Source organism: Sorex araneus, chromosome 3, assembly GCF_027595985.1.
Source record: "Sorex araneus isolate mSorAra2 chromosome 3, mSorAra2.pri, whole genome shotgun sequence".
In the NCBI taxonomy this organism is placed as follows: domain Eukaryota; kingdom Metazoa; phylum Chordata; class Mammalia; order Eulipotyphla; family Soricidae; genus Sorex; species Sorex araneus.
This window is the reverse complement of record NC_073304.1, coordinates 33,304,454-33,323,338: the sequence shown is the minus strand read 5'-3', so window position 1 is coordinate 33,323,338 and position 18,885 is coordinate 33,304,454. Positions and strand designations below refer to the sequence as shown.

The 18,885-nt window shown below is 36.6% G+C and overlaps 1 protein-coding gene across 19 annotated transcripts in view; it reads left to right on the top strand.

Moving 5' to 3' along the window:
• The window catches only part of GPHN (gephyrin), a 494,826-nt gene that overhangs the window by 435,638 nt on the left and 40,303 nt on the right, over positions 1-18,885 (top strand). For all 19 annotated transcript variants that reach the window (XM_004612348.2, XM_055130244.1, XM_055130246.1 and 16 more), the window contains 2 exons: positions 737-890; positions 18,283-18,404. In XM_004612348.2, the coding sequence (XP_004612405.1) occupies positions 737-890; positions 18,283-18,404 (276 nt within the window). The remainder of the gene's footprint in view (positions 1-736; positions 891-18,282; positions 18,405-18,885) is intronic.

Below are 18,885 nucleotides of genomic sequence, written 5' to 3'. Positions count from 1 at the left end.
AATTATCCAAATCATCCCCTAAGTAATCCATAAACTATCAGTCTTCCAGATAAATCCCAGATTATTTATACAATTAGCTTATTACCCCTCCTTTACTACTTACTACCAATACTCACAGATTAATTTGCTGTTTTTTATACAAAAATAAGACAACTTCATAAACCATGATATATTTTAATTTTTTTCTTTAAATAAAATATATTTCCCTAATTCCATTAATGCAATTTTGTTCAACACCTCCTGGTAACAAAGCTACATTCCCATTTCTTTGACAGCAGACCAAGATAAATAGACCTCTGCAGCCATAGGATTGGACCAACCTAAGTGGCACAATTGGAAATTATCTCCATAGCATTATTCTCCATACCACAAAGCTAGCAAGCTAAATTAATGCCACTAGATATTTTCATAATAATAACAGACTTTATGTTAAGGAAGTTTGAAGTTTATGCTTTGACAGTAACATGCTATAAAGCAATTTATAAATAATTTTCAAATATATAGCAATGTATTCTGTTTTGCAGTAGTAGATTCAATATTTTTTCTTCTGTGTGTAATTTAATTTTTTCATTTAAAAAACATGATTTTTTAGAATATCCTCATTTATTATTCTGCTCTTGCTTCATCTCTTGATGTCTTTCTCCCCTTTAGTGTCCTACTCTGGCACTAATTTTCCCTTTGGTTGAGCAAGTATTATTTTTTGTCATATTGCTTATGGTTCTTCTCTGACTTTCAGACCGATTGGCCATGATATTAAAAGAGGAGAATGCGTTTTGGCCAAAGGAACCCACATGGGCCCCTCTGAGATTGGTCTTCTAGCAACTGTAGGTGTCACAGAAGTTGAAGTTAATAAGTTTCCAGTGGTTGCAGTAATGTCAACAGGGAATGAGGTAAAAAAAAAAAAAAAAGAAACAAAGAAAAGAAAAAAAAATGGTGGTTGGGGAGTGGGACTTTCAGATAAAAGTATTTAAAACATTTATTCTGTGTTATCAATAGAGCATGTATATTATTCATCTTACCACATCCCTGTAATAGGGAAATAATAAGTTGACCTCAGGAAGTATAATTACAAAAAGTAAGAAGGAACTATTGAAAATTACATATTAAGAAATGCTCTCCACTTATTAGAATAAAACATAACCAGTGCCCTTTCCACCCCCTCAGTGCAAAGAATCTTTGTACTGCCACCCATAGAAATTTGATCATATATACTCAGTCTCTTAGGACAGTGAATTTTGCTACTGTGCTCCTGAGATGATGAACCACTTCTGAGTATCAAGTATTTCAGTGAATTGGGACATTACATCTAGACTTTCTGCTTCCTCAGAGTTCCATGAAGTCACCAAAAAAGTGTTTAGTAATCCTTTTTACCTCTAAAACATAGTATTTTTTATGGCTTTTAATTCAGAATATGTCAAAAATGTCATTTCAACCCTGATATGGGAAGGTGAATTTGATAGTCTTTTTTTTCTGAGGACTCAAAATTTTCCTTGTCCTTGTTTTGCTTAGATTATGCAAAATCTCAATTGATGACTCTAAGGTCAAACTATAATATTGAAAAGTGAATCTGCCAGAAATTCAGCACCTAAGAACAGAATCAGAAAATATTAACTCCTTTAAATTTACTGTTTAAAAGAAAAAGATTAACAGAATTTTTTCTCTTTCAATCCCTAATTTTGTTCTAAAAATAAATCATTTTTAACTTCTAGAAACATTAGAAGTGAACATGTTTACAATTTTTTCAAATCTCTTTACATTCTATAAAAATTGTTCAGTGAGAGCCAAGAAAATAGCTCCAAGTATAGCATACATGCTTAGCTTGTATGAAATCCTGAGTATAATCCCTGCCACAGCATATCCCCGGAGCACCACCCAAACAGATAGGCCAATTTATGTGTTTGTTGATTTCAACAGACTATACATGTTGAAATTTAAGTAATACCATCCAAATTACATGATTGTGGACATATATTTCAAACTTCATATATATATTCAATAAATATTTACTAAGCATCCATCACATTCTGTTATACCAATCAGGAATTGTCTATACTAAATGTTAAACTTGTATGATTACACCATACCTTGAACCAGTTTACTTAAAAGTTGTTGAAAAGGAAGCAGCATCAGTTTCTTCTTGAGTGGTACTAGTCTTCTTTTGGCAGTCCACATAACTGTCAATGCATTATTCTTTTTCCTTTAATAGTTCTGGTGCAAGGGAATAAGAATCATGCTAGGAGAATATGGAAACTACCAATTTGGAAACCCCTGTATCACACAGGAATTGGGATGCCTGTTTTATTTGAAAGGTTTCTTTCTTTGGGGAGAGTAGGGGGCCACATCTAATGGTGCTCAGTGCTAACTCCTGGCTCTGTGCTCAGGGATCACTCCTAGCGAGACTCAGGGGACCATATTATTTCTGAGGATTAACCCCAGCTCAGCCAGTGCACAGCAGATGCTCAGCCTGCTATAATATCTCTCCAGTCCTCAAAAGTCAAGATCTCTTATATCAGTGTTATATAGCTTCCAGGTTCCCGTAGAGAAATACCCACTTCCACATATCATGTTAGTAGAAGCCCAAAGCTATGACTACCCACTAAGTATTTATTATTGCTTTCAACCATTTGCCAATCAGGTCATATTTTTCATAAGAAAAAAAATGACATTTCATCATGAACAGATTTCTGCAGAACAGAGCTAGAAATAAACCTAAAGTCAAATTTCTCCTAAGAGATGGAAAAGGGGTTTTGTTCATCTTTACCCTCACCCAAGAAGGTGCATTTTCTATAGAAAATTAGAAAATAATAATGACACTGCATATAAATCATTCTGCTTTTTAGCATCACTATACACTGGCCACTACTGAGCAGTGTCAGTGATTCTCCTCTCCCCTTAAACAGGCCACTCCTCGTCCTCCCTCAGCATGCCACTGATGCCAGGTACTATTCTTACTACTGAGGAAACAGAAGAAAACAAGATAGAAAAATTGATGGCTCTTACAGAATTTATATTCTAATTGAGAAGAATACTTAATTTTTTTAGATGTTGGTTAATGGTGTAAAGATACAGAAGGATAAAGCAATAGTGGCAGTGGAAGAGATTTATGTCAAATATTATCTCCTGAAACACTGCTGGAGTTGCTCAGCTTTACCAGGTTACTCCAGTGTGTATAGGAGATAGACAGATTAATAAATTACTTTTTATTTTATCAAAAGAAGAAGTTAAAAGCCTGCATCCCACATCAGCCATTTTATATTCTCTCCTGCATAATAAGGATAGAAGCACAAAATTTCAATTTTCCAGATTCTCTTTCCAATTGTAGCCTGGTTATGTGTTCTCTTTAGGATAAGTACTATTATGTGCTAATATATTAGAAGATGAAAGTATCAAAAGCATATGCTCTTTAAGTGTCAGGAACATCACTTTCCCCAACAACTCTGAGCATGATGGTGACCTTCTATTGTTAATAACTTTTGGTAATATACTTTCTTTTGTTTCTCTGAATCTCCCAATATATTTGTAATTAATTCCCTGTATAAGTTTTCCCGTCTCTCATTCCCCTCCATTTGAAATACCTAAAGGAATTTTGTTTTCCTGTCCAGACCTGACTTATAGTCTTCTATTTTATATAGGGCAATCAGGCCTCACTGATGCGGTGAAATTAGAGTGGAAATCTGAAGGAATTGAGGGTGTATGCCATGTGAGAGGAATTGTGTTCCAAACAGAGGGAACAACAAACAGAAAAGCCCTGAGGTAGGGTGCATGCTTGTCATGTTTGAGGAACAGCAAGGAGATCAATATGGCTGATAGAGGAAAAGGAGCAAAGTAAATGGAGAAAATTGGAGCATTAACAGAAGCAAGATCATTTTAAATAGTTTTGAAACAGAATCATAATACCTTAAATTATTGAATGTTACTGTGCCTTCTACTCTAGCATGGCATATGGAAGGGAATAAGGGAGAACAAAGAGACTTTTAAAAAGCATACACTATATACCCCCTCAAGAAATTTGGATTGGATTATTTGCAGTGGGGATGGTGACAACTAATCAGAGCTAAGATGTACTTTGAAGGTATATCTAACAGAATTTCACTAGTAAATTCAAAATAGAGTTGTAGAGAAAGTGAGAAATCAAGATGAATACCAAGATTTGGCCCTGAGAAAGTCTATGAATAGTTTTTATTTACCTAGGTAAGAAAGGTTAAGCAGTAAGAATCATGTCTAAAATTCTATTTTGGACATGTTAAGTTTGAGATACTTACTAGAAACCTTAAGAAATACTGAGTATGCAGTTGGATATTTTAATCTGGAGCTTATAGGAAGAGTAGGGCTAAAGAAAAGACAATTGGAAATTATCAGCCTATCCACATAGTACTTAAAAACTGGGCACTTGCCTTGTATGTGGTGGACCCCGATTCTATCTTCAGCATCATATGTCATCTCCTGAGCTCCACCAAAACCTACTCCTGAGCCAGAAATAGCCCCTGAGCACCTTTGAATGTGGCCAAAAAATAAATAAATAAATAATGTGGCCAAAAATAAAATAAAAAGCTATGTGAGAGGCCAGAGACATAGTCATTGTATAGGACTTAAGGTTTTCTTGCATGCTGCCAACCACAGTTTGAATCCCTGACACTGCATTTGGTACCCTAATCACTGCCAGAGGTCACTCTGAGCACAAATCCATAAACAGTTCCTACATGCTGCAGGGTAGGCCTAAAACCCATAAATAAATAAATACTGTGTAAGTCAAGATAAAATTATTTAGGATATGAATTTAAACAGAAGAAAGAAGTTTCTGGTTTTTGTTTCGAGGCTACACTCTTTAGTGCTCAGGGCTTACTCCTGGCTCTCTGCTTAGGTATCACTCCCAGTCATGTTTAGAGAGTCATCAGTGGTTCCAGGTAGCCAACCTGTCAGCCACATGTAAGGCAAGCACCTTACCAACTGTACTATCTCCCCTCCCCCTATGAAGGTACAAATGTTATGCTTAGGAGGCAGTGGTATCTTTCTCCTCTTTGCCCAACCTTGATTTTTCCAAGATTTTTTTGTTTGTTTTTAAGCTAGACCCAGCAGTGCTCAGGGAATACTCCTAGCTCTGTGCTCAGGGATTACTCTTGGGGGGCTCAGGGGACCATATGGAATGTCAGGCATGGAACCCAGATAGGCTGTAAGTAAGGCAAATGCCCTACACACTGTACTATCTCTCCAACCCAAGTTTTATTTTCTAATCTGAATATTGATGACATCATTTCTTAAATTATGTAATACATTCTAATCCACTTGAAACTTTAGGTGATCTATATGTCTTTGGACTGGACATCAGTCAAGCAACTCCCATTATTTTCAGAAAGTCAAGTTTATATGCTTGTTACAGCGGGTAGGTCGTTTGCCTTGCATGCAACCAACCAGGGTTCGATTCCACTGTCCCTCTCAGAGAGCCCAGCAAGCTACCAAGAGTATCCCACCCACATGGCAGAATCTGACAAACAACCCATGGTGTATTCGATATGCCAAAAACAGTAACAAGTCTCACAGTGGAAACGTTACTGGTGCCGCTTGAGCAAATCGATGAACAGACAACAGTGCTATAGTGCTACCCAAAGTACTCTCAATATTTATTTAAATAATAGATGCTGACTCTTGGCTAGTTTTGAAAGTATTATTACCATTAGTCATTGTCCTTCATCATATTTATTTAATCATTATTTTCTCTTTTATATGCACACACTACCTTCATTTATTTTATTTCATCTCTTATAATTTTCTTGGCCAGTATCAATAACAGAGGATTCTACAAAGTAGCTTCTGTTACATAATTAGAATCTTTAAAATCATTGACCCCCACAAGAGAAAGAATAAGAATTTGAATGCCTACTCTGTCCAATAAATGTGGACAGAGTAGGCATTCAAATTCTTATTCTTTATTATTAAAGCAATGCTATGAGATTAATATATTTATTTTTCATTTTATGTACGAGAAAAATTGAAACACAAAGAACAACTTTCCCAGCATCATGTTCTTTGTATAAGTCATAGAATTTTGTTTTATATCTGTTTTAAATTAAAATGACTTTTTTTCAGCTATGCCACTATGCTTCCTTAAATTTTATTTCTTCAACTTGTCAGTAGCAGTTTCTAAAACCTATCACATTATGTTCTCCAGCTCTCTAATTCATGTACAGATAAGACTATGACTAACCTTTTAAAATTGCCCTTCATTTTCAGATGCCTTCATTTCTTTAATATTTTCTTTTGCCTAGTATGCTAAACCTGAATTAAAATGTTCCATCCTCTAATTTCTCCACTTCCACTTCTAGGCAAAAAACTATTTCTGAGGAAAACTGCAGAACTGTGATCGACCCACTCCATTGTCTGCCATTTAATGTCAGTCTGTTGCTCAATAACCCAGTATATCTAGTGAAATGGCTGGATACATGAGTTAAAAATGAGCACTGGGGCTGGAGCAATAGCATAGCGGGCAGGGCGTTCGCCTTGCACGCAGCCAGTCCGGGTTCGATTCCCAGCATCCCATATGGTCTCCTCAGCACCACCAGGAGTAATTCCTGAGTGCATGAGCCAGGAGTAACCCCTGTGCATCACCGGGTGTAACCCAAAAAGACAAAAAAAAAATCTCATTTTTCTTTAGCTATATTTCTTTCTTCCATCTAAAAGGAAAAGGTGCATATTTTTTCTAATAGTAATTCATCTTCTTCTACATTTCAACCCTTTTTTTAATCTTTGATTTCTAACTTATGTCCTCTGAGTATTTTCTGATTAAATCTTCCTATGCTACTTCTTCCTACATCAAAACATAAAAGATTACATCAAAATTTAAAAGATTAACACTCACATTGTACTTAAACAATATGATGCCTCCTTAGGCTACTGTACTATTTACTCTTAGATTTGTTGAAAAACAGGTCTGCAGCCACTGCTTTTCCTCTCAGTACCTACCCAAACCTGATTAATGCCCTATTAATGCAGGAACTGCTTTCCTTATTATACTAATAACCTCCTATGTCTTCACATCCCGCTCTGATATTCATTCCTGTCTATATCATTTGACATTAATTACACACCTCGCTCACGTAACTTTTAAACTCTTTCTTTGTATTCTATAACTGTTCTCTTGATGCCCAGATACTCTAATTTTTTCCTTTTATTCCTTATCTGTCTTCTATATGGTGTATTCTCCCAAAGCTTGGTTCTCTACTGTGTCTTTCTCTCTCTAAATTCAACACTGGACTTTTTCCATGTATATGAAACACATGCAGAGGGTCAAAGCAATAGGACAGAGGGCATGACATTTGCCTTGCATGCGGCCAACCCAGGTTTGATCTCTGGCATCCCATATGGTCCCCAGAGTACCATCAGGAATAATTCCTGAGTGCAAAACCAGGAGGAATCCCTGAGCATTTACATGAGTGACTCTAAAACAAAAACAAAAAAGTTCAAACAGTGCTTACCAAAAGGTATCCATCTGATGGATCATTGCTCACACCTAGAGATGCAATGCTCAAGTCTAATGGTGCTGAAAGGCCACCTGGACCATATTCAGTAGTATTCAGCAGCCACATGTTGCTTGTATTGGAACTCAGGACCTCATATATGCTGGCTATGTACCTTACTACAAGATTTGCCTCTTTAGCCCCTATAGTTAGAACTTTATTAACATTTCCATCATTGAAGTCATGAACTTTGCATATAAGTGGATCAACATGGAAAGTATCATGCTAAGTGAAATGAGTCAGAAAGAGAGAGAGAGACATAGAAGAATTGCACTCATCTGTGGAATGTAAAACAACAGAATGGGAGACTAACACCCAAGAATAGTAGAAATGAGTACCAGGTTTGCTCTATGGCTTGAAAGCCGGCCTCCCATGCTGGGGGGAAAGGCAGTTCAGATAGAGAAGAGAACACCAAGTAACATGTGGTGGGAGGATCTGCTCAGGATGGGAGAGGAGTGCTGAAAGCAGACTATAGATTGAACAGGATGGCCACCCAATACCTCCATTGCAAACCACAACACCCAGAAGGAGAGAGAGAACAAAAGGGAATGCCCTGCCACAAAGGCGGGTTGGGGTGGGAAGATGGGCTGGGGGGTGGGATAGATGCTGGGGTCATCAGTGGAGGAGAAGAGGCACTGGTGGAGGGATGGGTACTCAAGCAGTGTATGACTGAAACACAAGCACGAAAATATGTAAATTTGTATCTGTACCCTCACGGTGATTCATTAATAAAAAATAATTTAAAAAATTAAAAATAACATTTCCATCATTAAAATAAATAATGCTGATGAACATTCAAATTTATCTGTACATTTAGACTATCTTCTTAAACTCATAAAAGTAGGATAGGTAGGCCAAAGATACCTCCTTAAGCTACTGTACTATTTTGTTGTATATTGTACTGTAACATTTTACAATGCTTTTGGTTTTGGTTTGGTTTTTAGTTTTTTATATTGTTTCGATTAGGGGCCACCCAAGCACTGCTCAGGGGTCACTCCTAGCTCTGCATTCGGGAATCAGTCCTGGCAGACTCCGGGGACCATATAGAATGCGAGGGATTAAATCTGGAGTTCCCTATCCACTGTACTGTGCCCAACCAGCTATACTATCTCTTGGCCCCCTTTACAATGTTTTTATATTATGTGTTGTCTGATTACTTGCTCAAGTATTATACCAGTTAACAGTGATAAATATTATATGCTATACTAATTTGAAGCAAATGTGTGCTGATTACTAGGTACGCAGACCCAAGTTTATTTGTAATCAAGATAATATGATATGACAAGGTGTCGTCGCTAGATATGAGCAGAAACCAAGTCTTTTAGAAGCCCTCATCTGTTCCCTAGTATTTTTCATTAGATTCAATTGAGAAGAGATTCTCTCTTTTTTTTAAGCCTAGAAACTGAACCCTTAGCTAAATTTTTGGTATACATTTATATACTACCTGTCACTGAATAGCACTGGTAATAAAGGAAATTTAAATGATAGAGAAAGTATACTAGAGAAGCCTAAATAGATAATATGTCTACAATAGAGGTTCCCAAACTTAATAACTTACCTCCTCCTTTTCAGGAAAAATTTGATTATTGTGTGTATAATCTCCAGATGGCTAGGGATAGCCCCAACGGCTCTCCCTCTTGCATCCCGTGTTGGGGGAGGGGGGTCGGGCCACTCCCCCAGCCAGGGAGGCCCATGCCATGGGGGGACGGAGGAGGAAACAAGGGCCAAGCCAGTTGATTGATCAGTTGCCGTTTATTCCATTCTCTCCATGCACCTGTTCTAGTCTCTCTGAGCTCCCCATTCTAGTCTCACACTGCCCCTTATTCTTGTCTCCTCCTGGCTCTCCCACTCATCTCTTTGCTCTCCATCTTGCAGCCTGGGCTCTGTCTCTCTCTCCAGTTGCCTGCACCTGTATTCTTCTACATTCTTCTTCCTCTGTCCCCCTTGCTAGTCTCTCCACAGTCCATCTTGCTGCCCTGCTCTCTCTCTCCTCTCTCTCCTACTCTCTCATTTCTCTCCAACTGCCCAGCACTGGGGGTAGAAGCTACACCCAGTCCTATAGCAGAATCAACATAAGAAAGCCCTTCCTGACTGCCCATTAGGCCGAAGTAGGGGGAGGAAACACCACCTAGGGCTGTTCCTCTTCTCTTTAGTCCAATAACTTAATTAACATCTTAATTCTACTTCTTAATATTAGTTATTTTGTATGAATGCAGTAAGAAATACATTGAGCTTGTAGCGTGGCTCTTCTGGGAACATCTCACCACAGACTCAGACTACAGCGCTCAGGCCAGAATAATCATTCCTAACCCTAGCAGGGTCCGAATCTAGTTATTGCTTTTTGGACCATGACAGCATTTGTCCATGACCATGCTCTTAACTTATAGTTTAGTATTATGGCACTTTGGCCAGGCCCATTTTGATACCAGGGTAGTATATAGCTCACAGCTTGCCCTGGGTTCATCCATCCCTCATCAAGACCCTGCTTTTAGGGTGCTAGGAACTAAGGGCAACTGAGGCTTAAGTTGAGAGAACAGATGTCCAGGAGGTAAATATCATTCAGAGTCAATTAACTCCCAAGTTACAAAAAGCATGGTTTTAACTATCTTCTTGTGTCCATACAAAAATTACATTGCTCTGAATTAACAATACAAAGGACTTAAGGAGAAGAGAAAAACAATATTTACAAGTCAACAGAGTACAAAGAAAGCTACAAATAAACACAGAGGAATAGGGGCACTGTAATGGGAGCAACCCAATAAACCTAAGCTCCCTGTGGCAAGGCGGAAAGAACAAACCAGTGTTATCCTACAATTGTGATTTGGAGCTCCCTCCAGGGCTCCAAAACACCCAGTTTGGGAAGCATTGATATTAAGTCTATAAGGCAGGGTGTAGAGCTCAGCGGTAGAATATATGTGAGTCCTGTGGTTGTATCTCTGTTACCTTAAAAAAAAATCTATAAACTTAAGAGATACATTCAATAACACTATAGATGAATCAAACTGGAATTTTTTTAATGTTACAAAATGGCAAAAGGAAAAAAAAGAGGGAGAAAACAAAATAAAAAAGAAAATAGCATGTTAGCCCTAAAGTATCAATAACTACATTAACTATAATGGTCTGCTTTACTTGTTATAGACCAAAAGTGGAAACACCATTTAAAAAGTATGAGCTATTGCTTTATGCAAAAACATGGTTGGATAGCAGTGGTATCATGCTGTGTGAAAAGGTTATGTATAATTTATATAACAGTCTTCAGTATAGTGCCAGAGAATCAATAAATCCCAGGGCATGTACTCTATCATTGAACTTTTCCCAGACACCAGAGACATCTTTGTGAAAATGGAATTGTTTTATATATTGATTAATGTCCCAGTTACAGATGTCTGCATACAGCACCCAGATAGTACAGCAGTTAAGGCACTTGCTTTGCATACAGTCAACCCTAGTTCAATCTGCAGCATCCCATGTGACCCCCTACCATGCACAGGTAGGAGTAATGCTTGAGTATAGAATGTATGGCCCAAAAACAAACAAAAGATCTACACATGTGGCAAATGGGAAAAAAATTACATGTATGTATATGTAAATTTTTTAATTTTGATATTATGCTATATTTATATAAAATTTTATCAATGAGGAAAAATGGGTGCGGAGCACAAGGTCCTCTGTAGCATTTTACAACTTCCTTTTTTTATTATTGAATCACCATGAGATACAGTTACAGCTTTAATGATTGAGTTTCAGTCATACAGTAAGCAAACACCCTTCCCTCCACCAGTGTACATTTTCCACCACCAATATCCCTAATGTCCCTCCCACCACCACCACCCCACCCCACCCCCTGCCTTTATGGCAGGCATTTTCCTTTTTACTCTCTCTCTACTTTGGACATAATGGTTTGCAATACAGATACTGAAAGAGGGACAGACATAGAAAGACTGCACTCATTTGTGGAATATAAAATAGTATTTTACAACTTCTTATGAATATACAACTATTTGTGAAAAAAGATATTTAAAAACTACATATATAAAATTTGAAAGAAGCTTCTGTTTATTAGCTTTAGATGTATGTAAGTTCTGGAAGAATATGGCTGAATGCTTATAATTTTTAAGAGTAGTTTTCTTAAATGAGGTGAGTAAGCTTCTGCTATAGTATTTAAACCATGTAAAAAGTGCCTAATGGCTAGACAGGGTAATGGTGCTGAGTAAAGGTGAAGAGGAAAAAGTTATGAAATTGCTATTTTAAAACTGTAATTTCAATAGATGTATGTTACTGAGCTTCAGAAATGTCAAAAATCCACTGTGATGGTGATAAGGTACACCAAGGCCATAAATGTCAACATCATTGCAAACACACACACACACACACACACACACACAGAAAAACCACTAGAGAAGCATGTTTTGTAATAGTAGGTATTAAATTTGTAGTAAGAGGAGGTATCAATTTTTTTATTTAATTTAGGCAATATTATTTATAATACAGTAAATCGCAAAATTTCAGGATATAAAATTCCAACACCACACACTTTTACAAGAGTATCAGCATCCCTCCACTAATGTATCAAGTTCCCCACCATCCCACCCTCTTGGTAAATTCAGTATATAGGCCTACTGTCAGGATCTGTTGCCAGTGGCCATCTGTTAATCACTTGTTGTGTTTCCTTATATTCTACATAGCAAAGAGATAATTCCATATTTTTCCCCTTTTCTTCTGACCAACTTCACTCACATGATACTTCCTAGCTCCAATCACATTGTTGTAAATCACATGATTTCACAGTAGCCAAGATTTGGAAACAAGTCAATTACCAAGAAAGTAGATTAGTGAATAAAGATACTGGTATTTATGCACAATGGAATGCTATATAGTTGTGAGAAAAGATGAAATCATCTAATTTCTACTACATGAATGGAACCTGAGCATTTTTATATTAGGCTTAATGAATAGTAGGAAGTCATAGAGAAATAAATAATATAGAACAGCACATATAAGGAAAATATATAAATTTTTTGTTTATAACTCCTTAAATATGTTAACTAACCTCCAATGTTCTATTTTCCTTCTTACCATATAATCTAATTACCAAGTCAAGTACCTTAATTCTAAATTAAAACATTTTTCACCAGATTATCAATAAACCATATTTTTTTCATTTTTTATATGTAATATATATTTTTCTGTAACAACGGGAAAGAAAAACTGGAGCGATAGTACAGCGGGTAGTGTGTTTGCCTTGCACATGGCCAACCCAGGTTCGATTCCTCCATCCCTCTCGGAGAGCCTGGCAAGCTACCGAGAGCCTGACAAGCTCCCAGTAGCGTATTCGATGTGCCAAAAACAGTAACAAGAAGTCTCACAATGGAGACGTTACCGGCGCCCGCTCCAGCAAATCAATGAACAACTGAATGACAGTGCTACAGTGCTACAATACATATTTTAACTTAGTCAACATAACTACATTTTAAAGAATAGGTTAAAAGAAAATTTAAAATGTATAAAGGAAATATTACAGTAAAATGGAAAGTTATAGACCACTACAAATGCCTAATCACCTTTTTGCAAAGAGAAAGTCTTAGAAACTTATTTCAATGCATAAAAAAATGATAAGTGAACTGAAGAGATAGTACAGTAGATAAGCACTTGCCTTATATGCAGCTGACCCAGGTTTGATCTCCAGCACACCAGTATGGTCCACCAAACCCCTAAGCACAGAGCCTGAAGAAAGCCCTTAGCACAATTGTAGGGCAAAAAAACAAACGAAAAAAAGTTTAAAATAAAAACTGAGTTACCACACCCAGGCTTGAGCCATTACAATTCCATCAAGACCACTGTCACTGTCACTGTCATCCTGTTGTTCATTGATTTGCTCGAGCGGGCACCGGTAACGTCTCCATTATTGGACTTGTTGTTACTGTTTTTGGCATATTGAATACACCACTGGGAGGACATCAAGACAATACAATTAAATTTTCTGAAGAAGAGAAACTAAGATTATCTCTTACAGTAAAATAATTTTATACAAAGAAGATTATCTCAGAGAACTTAACAAAGAACTCTAGAACTAAATTACTTAAATTTATTTTTTTTATTTTATTCTTTTATTGAATCACCATGTGGAAAGTTACAAAGCTTTCAAGTTTAAGTCTCAGTTATACAATGCTCAAACACCCATCCCTTCACCAGTGCACATATTCCACCACCAAGAATCACGGTATACCTCCCCCCTTCCCCCCACTTCCCCAGCCCCCCACCCCGCATGTAAATTACTTAAATTTCATGCTGAAGTTTTGCATAACAATAAATTGCTAATCCTTGAATATTCAGAATTTCTTCTTGTTAAAGTGCTTTCAGTAAAAAAATGTAGCATGTCAAAAATACACCAAAATGGCCACTTTAATTTAGTCCCTATAATGAAATTTTGCATTTTAGAAAAAGCAGAAACCAAACTTATGCCAAGAGATAGCACATGCTTATTAGTAGATGAATCCATTGATTTTTTTTTTTTTAGCTAATGGCCAAAAGAAACTTATTAAACATCCTTAATGGCTTCTGACATCTCACCTGTATGGGTGTAGAAACTATATCTTTTCCCCTCAAAAAAAAAAATTATTCCTCATATATAAACACGAAAAGTTCTTATAAATATACAAATAGAGTAGGCCAGTTGGCAAAGAATATAGTTAGTATTAGAAAAAAAGAGATAATATAGGGGTAAAGGTGCATGCCTTGCATGCACCTAATCCCACTTAAGGGCCCTAGAACTGGGGCTGGAGCGATAGCACAGAGGGTAGGGCATTTGCCTTGCAAGCGGCCGACCCAGGTTCTAATCCCAGCATCCCACATGGTCCCCTGAGCACCGCCAGGGGTAATTCCTGAGTGCAGAGCCAGGAGTAACCCCTGTGCATCACCGGGTGTGACCCAAAAACCAAAAAAAAAAAAAAGAGCCCTAGAACTACATGGTCCCCCTATTTGGGGGTGATCCACAGCATCATAGGGCCCAAGCAGCGCCACATCCTCAAGCCCTTATATTAAATCCGCAGGAGGGACCCCTGGGCCTTCTGAATACACCTTGGGAAATCCCCCTCCCCCCAAAAAAAATGGATGGTTAGTATTAAATCAGTGCTTCAATACATTTTCATCAAGGAAGCACTATAGCACTGTAGCACTGTCATCCCGTTGTTCATCGATTTGCTCAAGCAGGCACCAGTAACGTCTCCATTATGAGCCTTGTTGTTACTATTTTTGGCATATCGAATACGCCACGGGGAGCTTGCCAGGCTCTGCCGTGCGGGCAGGATACTCTCGGTAGCTTGCCAGGCTCTCCGAGAGGGACGGAGGAATCAAACCCAGCTCAGCCGCGTGCAAGGCAAACTGTGCTATTGCTCCAGCCCATGAAAGATCACACACTACTAAATTTCATTAAATTAAGAATACTGTGATTAGGCAAATCTATAGAAAGAAAGATCAGTAATAGTTGCCTCAGGCTGAAAGACGGGGAAAAACAGCAGTTAATATAAATCTAATCAAATAAACCAAAAAATCCTGGGAACACTAATTTTATAGTAAAGTAAATACTAGCTAACTTTGGGAGCTCAACAAACCAAGAGGATCAGACTTTAACATAAATGCTTCATTTGTATTCAAAGACAAAGTCCCTGAACAAAGAAAGAGGCCAAAGAACTTCTCTGAAGTGTGCAATAACCACTTTGAGAACCTTGGTGGCAAGGGATCACATCCAAGTCTTTGTGAAACCTCCATAAATACCAAAGTCCTAATATAAAGACTACTAGGAAAACTTTAGTTATCACACAAAGCCAGATCTATTAAAGTTTCTGAGCAGGGGAGCAGAGAGAGTGTGGGGGGGAAATCACTTGAACAAAAAGAAGACAGGTTTACTTAGAGGATTTAGAGTACTGGCTTTCGTAATAGGGTGGCTAGGGTGAGTTTAAGGTTAAAATTAGTAATATGTAGACATACTGCTCAGATTTTGTAAAATAGATTAGTGGATGAAAGTCTTCTTTTTGGGACATCAGTTCATGTGGCGCTTCTGTAAGATGGTGAAAATTGATTTAACTGCCATTTGAGGGCCAATCAATCAATGAAGAAACAAGGGAACTGGTAGACAAAGCTTTTTTATCAACAGATTGGAAGATTGTTAACTCATATTCTGAAAGTAAACATATTGCCTGAACAGTCACAAGAAATTCTTTTTATAGGATAAGAGAACAGAAACTATGAAAGACATTTTAAAAAAGGGTGAGGTGCACACTGGTGGGTACCAGAGAGATCAATAAATTCCTTTCTGTGGTGTTTTCTGGATGCATAGTTTTTTAGTATCTGCAAGTAAAGATTTCTGCTCTTTTTTGCCTTAGGACAAGATAAGGGGGACAGTCTTCATATTTTCTTCTAAAATTTCCCAGACAAGTTTTGGGTTTATAATGGTTTATAATATTGAATTCTTAATTTCTCTGTGCTCTTTCCATTACCATGGGTTCAGTTTTTTTATTGTGTTATTTTTTGGAATATATAGGTCTAATCAAACTTGCATTGAAACCCTATATGTCATGGTTTGGAAAAATTTATGTTATTCTAGTAATGACGCAGTTTTGCAAGTTGCTAGATCTGTTTTATTTCTCAGAAGGAAAGAATTTATGGGCAGTATAGGTAACTGTAAGACTATTCCAGAAATTAAGACATGATCAGTGGCAAAAATTATAAGAGGATACAGGAAAGCTTAGTAAAAGATTGGGTGAAAATATAGAGCTAAAAGAGAGATGGATTTAAAAGTTCTTAATGATTAAGACCTTTGGAAACATAATAGACAACAGGGGAGGGGAATATTGTAAGAATAACGGGTTGAAAGCTGAAAAGATAATGGCATCGTTGACAATAACAAACAAAATTAAAATTTAATGTGTTGCAGATAGGAAAGTAACACTGAACAGAAAAGGTGTGTTTTACTTTGCACTTTTTTCTTTTTTCTTTTACTGTAATAAATTTGAGAGATCTTTTCAGAGCCTACTGAGAGTATAATGTAACAGAAAACAGAACTCTGTTTTAGTGGAAATTTTGTAAGTTAAGTCTAGTTTATTCAGCCTCCCAATTTTCCATTTAAGTCTCTATCTTTTCCTTGAAAAAATACTGAAAATGCTCTTTAATTTCCACTCTGTAAGTCAAATAACTAGCTGTTATTTCATTATACAAATAACTGGTTACCTAGTATTTCATAGTTGTTATTTTGGGAACATTATAAGCAAAATATCAGAGAGGACTATGAATGGCAAAGAAAGTGCCCCAGTAATGAGGGGATCTTAATTGCTGTCAACTCTCTTCTGTGGAAAAAAATTGTATATGAAATTGTTTTCTTTCTGAAGCAGTTTATCTGGTAAATGGATTTGAGGAACTATAAACATTGACCTTTATACAATTATAATAATTGTAATAGTTTTGTTATTAAAATCATAAATCGAGTCTTATTAGTACATTATATAATAACAATTTTCCAAACTCTGCCAGTGACAAAGGATAAAAATGGATTGTGGTGATACATGGTAGCTAATAGTGCAGTATTCGAAGGAAATATTCCCAGGTACTAAGTTTTTCTCCAGCGTATTGGGCATAGACAATTGTTTGTAAAGGTACTACATTTCTAAAATAAAGCAAAAGAGAAGATTTGGGCACAACCTATTACTAAACAATCACAAGGAAAACTGAGGAACTAGAGATTCTCAATTAGAAAAACTGAGATATGAAGTTCTGAGTATTGGCCATCTTAGCTACCCATACATCCTAAATGTTCAGGCTTGCCTTTTAACTCTTAAAATAATATACCATATTTTATTACTTCAGATAAGCTTTTTCCTTTTTATAATATTTTCAAAATTACATCTTAAAATTGAGTAAATTAAAACTGTTTTATGTGTCTGTGCATTAAGGACCCCCTTCTATTACTCTAATAAATCTAAATCTGCATGCACATGATGAGTTTAATTCCATCTATGTTAACATGTAGGAGTAACATTGTAAGAGAAATTAGAGAAAAATAGATTATAATATATCTTGATGATAATAATCACTTTATTGTAGATTCATCTATATTAACTGCTGATTATCCAGATCCTAACAGCTACCTTTCAAGGTATTACTGCTATATATTATTGATGATAAAATTAAAGAATAGTGTGTTTGGGTAACTTAAATTTCAATGTGGTCTGAATTCCAAGTAAGACTTGTCTCACTGGAGAATAGAATAGTTTCTTGTCTAGACATATAATAATAAATGTCAAATCTCCAAAGAGTGATTCAGTTCAGAGTAATGGAATTGTAATGTATATAATTAAATATTATTTGTTTAAATTTGTTAGTTTAAAAGGTATCTCTCTGAATGAGATCAAAAAGCTTAAAATAAAATATAAATTATCATTCTCCTCAGATCTTTATTTTGCCCCAGTAAGCAACTTCTGGGAAGGGCAGGAATCCCAGAGCGTTGTTGTAAAATTATAGCCAAAACTTTGTGTGTATTCAGCCTGATATTTAGTCACCATTTAAATTTCTACAGTTTTTTAAAATTATAGAATAATGTTTGTCTCATCTTCCTAGGTTTTCAGTATTTATTCAAAGACCCTATAAGCATCTGTCTTCTCCTTGCCATGTACTATTAATGAACTTGATATACTGTGTTCTGGTTTCATTAACAATCGAAATCATTATTCTAAGAGAATAATTTATGGATTTGGTTTATTGTTTTGTTTTGGCTTTATAGCTTCTAAATCCTGAAGATGACCTCTTACCAGGAAAGATTCGAGACAGCAATCGTTCAACCCTGTTAGCAACAATTCAGGAACATGGATACCCTACAATCAACTTGGGAATTGTGGGAGACAAGTAAGTATTGAATTTTATTTGAAAGCTATTATTGTATAAATGTGAATTCTATAAGCTGGGTATGATTTTCACCAAAGAGAAGTCTAATCCCATAATTTTCACTTATATCATTATTTAGATGCCAAATAATTATGCAGGTGTCTAAGTACTTTAGGGATAGGCTGGAATGCCTATCATGACAAGAGAAATATTGTTGCTCTCATATAGATATGTTAAAGTTATAGGAATCTATTTAATAATGTTGGCTTTAGGGGCTGGAGTGATAGCACAGCGGGTAGGGCGTTTGCCTTGCACGCGGCCAACCCAGGTTCAAATCCCAGCATCCCATATGGTCCCCTGAGCACCGCCAGGGGTAATTCCTGAGTGCAGAGCCAGGAGTAACCCCTGTGCATCGCCAGGTGTGACCCAAAAAGCAAAAAAAAAAAATAATAATAATGTTGGCTTTATCTAAATAAAGCTAATGGTGAATGTGTTATTTTAT